Source organism: Montipora capricornis, chromosome 14, assembly GCF_036669925.1.
Source record: "Montipora capricornis isolate CH-2021 chromosome 14, ASM3666992v2, whole genome shotgun sequence".
In the NCBI taxonomy this organism is placed as follows: domain Eukaryota; kingdom Metazoa; phylum Cnidaria; class Anthozoa; order Scleractinia; family Acroporidae; genus Montipora; species Montipora capricornis.
In genome coordinates, this window is record NC_090896.1 from 25099082 (window position 1) to 25105929 (window position 6848).

General features: G+C 38.1%; 1 protein-coding gene across 1 annotated transcript; it reads left to right on the forward strand.

Annotated features, from left to right (window-relative positions):
* The first annotated feature begins 5705 nt into the window (after nucleotides 1–5705).
* LOC138031760 (QRFP-like peptide receptor) lies at nucleotides 5706–6848 on the forward strand. The gene has a single exon (XM_068879382.1). It carries the CDS (start codon nucleotides 5808–5810, stop codon nucleotides 6846–6848), a length of 1041 nt encoding a protein of 346 aa, XP_068735483.1. The 5' UTR covers nucleotides 5706–5807.

Consider the following 6848-nt stretch of genomic DNA (forward strand, 5'->3'; position numbering starts at 1 on the left):
TCTTGAATAATTGTGACGTAACTTGGTTGCTTTATTGTTCTGATACAAAGAGCGATTGTTCTGGAACAAAAGGCCAACCAAATTACGTCACAATTATTCAAGATGGCGGCGCCCGGGAAATTTGAAAGCCAAAATAAGCGTTTTTGGAATTTATTTTTCTCGAATACAAACGCTTTCATTGGAAAAAGATTGAGCAATTCCAATTGTAAACATTATGTTCTGTGGTTTAAAGTTATTTTGTTGTTTTAGTGGAGGTTCCCTTTAAATTAACAACTATACCAATACATCACTAGCCTGCGAACGCAGACGTATTTCCGGCGGTCGTTTCTCTCCCCCGCCGGAAATACGTCTGCGTTCGCAGGCTAATACATCACTAGCGTTTCATGTTTAACCGGAGGCGATGATTATAGTAGCAGATGTTCGAAGGTGTAATAGCTTTTGAGTTTTATTCCTCATTCCTCAGTTATCGAGTTCCATAAGTATAAAACTTAAAATGGATTGCTTTAAAATCAGAAAAGAGCCAATTCACCGTTGCTGTTGAGAAAAGTGTATGCCAGGCAAAACAAATTGCATCTCGGTAGCCTGAAAGTTAACTGACAAAATAATTTGCCTGTGCTTAAATTAACAACTATACCAATACATCACTAACGTTTCATGTTTAACCGGAGGCGATGATTAGAGTAGCAGATGTTCGAAGGTGTTATAGCTGTTGAGTTTTATTCCTCAGTTATCGAGTTCCATAAGTATAAAACTTGAAAATGAATTGCTTTAAAATCAGAAAAGAACCAATTCACCGTTGCTGTTAAGAAAAGTGTATGCCAGGCAAAACAAGTTGCATCTCGGTAGCCTGAAAGTTAACTGACAAAATAATTTGCCTGTGTTTAAATTAACAAATATACCAATACATCACTAACGTTTCATGTTTAACCGGAGAATTAGGGAGGCAGATCATGTTCAAAGGTGTAAATATTTGCTGTTGAGTTTTATTCCTCAGTTATCGAGTTCCCGCATAAGTATAAAACTTAAAAATGGATTGCTTTAAAATCAGAAAAGAACCAATCCACCGTTGCTGTTGAGAAAAGTGTATGCCAGGCAAAACAAGTTGCATCTCGGTAGCCTGAAAGTTAACTGACAAAATAATTTGCTTGTGTTTAAATTAACAAATATACCAATACATCACTAACGTTTCATGTTTAACCGGAGAATTAGGGAGGCAGATCATGTTCAAAGGTGTAAATATTTGCTGTTGAGTTTTATTCCTCAGTTATCGAGTTCCCGCATAAGTATAAAACTTAAAAATGGATTGCTTTAAAATCAGAAAAGAACCAATTCACCGTTGCTGTTGCGAAAAGTGTATGCCAGGCAAAACAAGTTGCATCTCGGTAGCCTGAAAGTGACAAAATGATTTGCCTGTGTTTAAATTAACAAATGTACCAATACATCACTAACGTTTCATATTTAACCGGAGGCGATGATTATAGTAGCAGATGTTCGAAGGTGTAATAGCTGTTGAGTTTTATTCCTCATTCCTCAGTTATCGAGTTCCATAAGTATAAAACTTAAAAATGGTTGCTTTAAAATCAGAAAAGAATTAATTCACCGTTGCTGTTGAGAAAAGTGTATGCCAGGCAAAACAAGTTGCATCTTGGTAGCCTGAAAGTTAACTGACAAAATAATTTGCCCGTGTTTAAATTAACAAATATACCAATGCATCACTAACGTTTCATGTTTAACCGGAGAATTAGGGAGGCAGATCATGTTCGAAGGTGTAAATATTAGCTGTTGAGTTTTATTCCTCAGTTATCGAGTTCTCGCATAAGTATAAAACTTAAAAATGGATTGGTTTAAAATCAGAAAAGAACCAATTCACCGTTCAGGGGCACCCAACGAGAATATAGTTCAAACCCACTTAAACATAGCATTGTTAAACGTATTTTAGTATTTAAACGGTAGACATAGGCATATTTTTATCCCCTAAAAATTTTCCATCTGTTTGGATTCCCTAGCTGAAAGTCTAGTGATCCGAAAATTATAGGGATCAAAACTTACCTTTTCGAAAATTTCAGCCAGAAAAAAGTCTCCCGAAAATTCTAGTTGACGTTTTTAGGTAAAAATCCGTTAAAAATGGGCAATTCTACCATTTTTTAGATGTTCGAAAATCCCAGGACAGGCAGACAAGCAAGAAATTTTACAACAAATGTTGCGAAAATTCTAGATCTCAAATAGTCTTCCGAACAGATATTTTCCGAAAATTGACGTTGGGTGCCCATGACCGTTGCTGTTGAGAAAAGTGTATGCCAGGCAAAACAAGTTGCATCTCGGTAGCCTGAAAGTTAACTGACAAAATAATTTGCCTGTGTTTAAATTAACAAATATACCAATGCACCACTAACGTTTTATGTTTAACCGGAGAATTAGGGAAGCAGTTGTTCGATGGTGTAGTAGCTGTTAAGTTTTATTCCTCAGTTATGGAGTTCCATAAGTATAAAACTTAAAAATGGATTGCTTTAAAATCACAAAAGAACCAATTCACCGTTGCTGTTGAGAAAAGTGTATGCCAGGCAAAACAAGTTGCATCTTGGCGTAGCCTGAAACTTAAGACATAATTTGCATTTTTTAATTGCATGATGCTGGCCGTTGCAAACCGTGTTTTAGAAAATATTTCAAATTGATTTATTGTGCCTCTGAACTATTTTGACACGTCACTCAAAATTAATTTAAAGTAATTTGAGATATTTGTCGTCATTAAAACTTTATGACGAAGTCGGCCCAACAAATGTGTCGAGACTAACACCTCTCTCTCCCTTTGTCTCTCGCTGTGCCTTTTTAGTGTGAGTCTTGTTACAACTCCCATTGAGATTTAGGTTATTTTTTTTTTTTACCCAAACAGCGGGGACCTCATTCCTGACCCAAGTTAAGCTCCTCATGTTGTCGATACGGATTGTCAGATGCTAGCTAGTTTGTCATTTAAATGGTTATAAACACGTGCAATTTATTCCTCTCTTTTGTTCGTAGTAGAGCAAGTTTAGACATCATCAACATTGCATTTTACGAAGCAAAATAGGACTTCCATGATTTTTGAGACCTGAAATATTTAGGCGGCTTTAACAGGATATCAGTGCAAGAGTTCTGCGATTTATCAAAGCGATCATAACTGAGCCATGAATAAGCTACAGCTCTTTAGTGACTATATGAATTATTTCAAAGAGTATTAAATTTGATTTTGATTTAAGGCAAACGTGAACGAACTGCAATAAAACAAGGTGTTCTTAGGAAATGTCGTAGTCAATAACCGAAATCAAGATCATTTGATGATTTGCTTCCGTTTTCTTATTCTTCCAAAAAAAAATGGAATTCATTCAAGTCAACAAAACTTGTCATCATGTGCAAATATCTCAACCTCAATTTTCATGAAAGATTTCCTAATACTAATCTGTACAGTGACCGTTTAGGAGAATGTGAGTATTGAACAGAGGGCATAAAATTAAGGCTTGTTTTCACTAGCGTCGGAGTCGTAGTCGGAAGAGCTCTTATGACCTAGTAAAAACCAAAGATCGGACTCGTAAGCGGAGTCATAAGCTCGACGGAACCGAAGTCGGAAGAATCAGAACGTTCTCATTTTCTTCCGACTCCGCTTATGACTCTGTCACTTATGATTCAGGGAAAACTGTAGATTGTCGGAGTCGCGAGCAGAAGCGGAAGAACCAACCAATCGCAATGCTTGGAATCGAGCATTGTGATTGGCTTATTCCCCCCCCCCCCCCCCCCCTCTGCTTCCGACTCCGACAATGCAGTTTTCGCTGGATCGTATCGCTCTGCGCTTCTGAGTACTATTACGACTGCATCACTAGTGAAAACCAGCCTTTTAATTCTCTATCACTTGCCATGAGCACAAAGGTGACAATATTGGTATCCGCTTAATTTGCGTTTCATTCAGTTGTACAGTCGAACCTCGATTATCCGGACTCCTTGGGACTAGACGAAATAGTTCGGATAATCGAGAATATGAATATTAATGAGGAACAAAAACTGATGAAATTAAGAAAGCGATAATTAATCGTGAAACAAAACATTTACAAATCGTTTGCAATACAATATGGTCTACATCTTCACTGTCCGTTGAAAATACCTTTACACGTGTTGGCAAACTTTATGATCTAAAGAAAGGGAGTATACTCTAAACACAGCTTCGTTCGAACCACTTTTTTAATAAAATCTTCCAGGCCCCAGTTGTTCAAAAGGTGGATAAAGCTATTCACTGGATAAATCACTATCCATTGGATAGCGCAATTGATTTCGCTATTACTTATCCACTGGAGAGTGTCTTATCCGGCGGATAGCGCTATCCATCGTTTGAACAAGTGGGGCCAGGTGAAGAATGATGATATTCTTTTTCAATAGTGACTCGGGAATTCTCGGGAAAAATCCGAGTGCTCCTTTTCAGGAATATATCCAAACTCCGAACTCCCGATTACCGATTACTAGTTCGAATGTTGTACCGCTGAGCTATGGGAGACTCGTGTGAACTAGGCCATGATTATTTAATGATTTCGATGGTGATTCGGGGATACTCGGAAAGTATCCGAGTGCTCCTCGGCAGGAGTTGAACCTACGACAGCCTTCCGATGACTAGCTCGGATGCTTTACCACTGAGCTTTAGGAGACTGGTGAGAGCACGGTGCATTTCTAGCTACTGAAATGAGTGACTGAGATTGAAATTGTTAACCCCGATAGATGAAATTGATCGGATGTAAACTTGACAGATTAGCTTCGTTTGTCCCTGGTTATGAAAGTGGAAAATTGAAAAAATTGTTGAAAAAGAAGACTTTCACTTCAAATAATCCCTTTCCAATCACTTTTCGTCATCTTAGTTAGCAATCATAAATTCCGTCTCCGAAATTTATTTCACAGGATCTAGAGAAAAGGAAGCTTGCAAAGAGCTGAAACTTTTTTTTTTCAGGTTCGAGAAAATTGCCTTTCCTTGTTCAATACAAACTGTCAACTGCTATAGTTTTTCATTTAATTAAGTTTACGATGATTCAGGCAATTAATTCCTTTCTTTTGTCTATAATAGAACAATTTTAGGCGTTATTAATTTTGTGAAAAAAATTGCTTTTGAAGAAGCAAGATTGGAATGGCTCATTTTTTCCCTCTTTGCTTTTGTGGTATATCTTTAGCGCCCATTATACTCTTTATGCAAGCCATTCCTAGTAAATAAGAAGCCAGTGTAGTAACTCGACGTACACACATTTAAATTTAAATACGCACCTCTATGTAAACTGCTGTCTTAAAGTCGGTCAAATTTGACAAGAGACAATTTCAAATGTTTTGTGACATCCGTCACTTAAATTGGCGAAAGTAGGAACAAAGGAGAAGAAATGAAACTTTAGTCAAATGACATTGTTAAATGCAGCTTACAAGCAAGGTCTACCTGATAATTACCATTGCGATTTACCAACTCAATCAATCTGTTTAATGAAGATCTCCCACAGAGTTCTACAAAATTTGTATTCTGACCGTTTAGGAGCTGAGAATCTTCTTATTGAACGGGAAGAAAAAAGTCGGCCAAATGACAAGGTCACGTGACATAGCAAGCAAATATTCGCTCAATTTGAGTTTCAAAAGTCAGTTGTGAAAGAGAAGGAGTATAGAGAGGATATATGACGGTTATTAACTCGTCAGTTTGGTTCTGGTTAGACGCTGGATCTCGAAGTGGAAAATCGAAGAAGTTACAAAAAAAAAAAAGCAAAACAAAACGTTAAATTGATCTCTTCGCGACGTTTCTACACGGACTCAAAACGGAAATCATGTCGGTTAACGAAACGGATTTGAACAGTTTTCGAGACTTTAAAAAGTATACGATCGAGCGAGTAGACGTGGTTTTTGCTGTTCTGTATTCGTTGCTGTTGATTGTCGGGTTCACAGGAAACTGTCTCGTTATAACTGTGGTTCGCAAAACAAAAAGTATGCACACGACCACAAATATTCTTCTCGTCAACTTAGCTGTTAGCGATATTGTCATTCTACTTTGGTGCCCAAGAACCTACAGCTTTGTTTTTTACCCTATACATCCTTCAGGAAAAACTGGCGATTATATTTGCAAAATGTTCACAGGCAATGTTATCATAATTGTGGCAATAGCCAGCTCTGTCCTAACACTCTCCGTTCTGGCCATAGAACGCTACCACGCACTGATGAAGCCCATGAGGACGGAACTTCGACTAACCATTGAACATGTTAAATACGTTGTCTTTTTTATTTGGATCGCAGCGATCTCAATAAGCTTTCCGAATTTTTCAGAAAGCAAGTACAGTCAACGATATGGAAGGTGTGTATGTCCATTCAGTTTGGAGTGTGCTTCTTTACTTCGCACTCATGTTATTTGTACTGTTGTATTTTTGGGTTTCGGACCGGTTGTCATTTTTGCGTACTGTTATTTCCAGATCATCCGAGGGTTATTTTTCGGTCACACTGTCTGTGCGGAGGCGCCTTCGGGCAGCGGAGATGATCGTACCAAACAGCGGCTAACTAAACTCTTAATAAGCGTAACAGCCGCGTTTTACGTTTGTTTTATTCCGTACGGCTCCTTTATTCTATACATCGCGCTAGAAGACCGCAGCAAACTTATCTCTAACCAGGAAACGCTGTCTCTTCTCTTACGTGTGTTTGAGTTTTTGATGTTCTGCAGTTCCTGCTTAAACCCAGTTCTTTACGCGTTCCGCAGCTCAAATTACCGGGATGGTTTCAAGGCAGTTTTCACCAAACACACTGCCATCCACTCCAGTAGATTCGCATCTGTACATGTTGTGCGCAACCGCGACAATCCTGGAACTGGATTAGATGTTTAA

What these genes read in the sequence shown, in the direction of transcription:
- LOC138031760 (XM_068879382.1), top strand. Translation starts at nt 5,808, where the DNA reads ATGTCGGTTAACGAAACGGATTTGAACAGTTTTCGAGACTTTAAAAAG.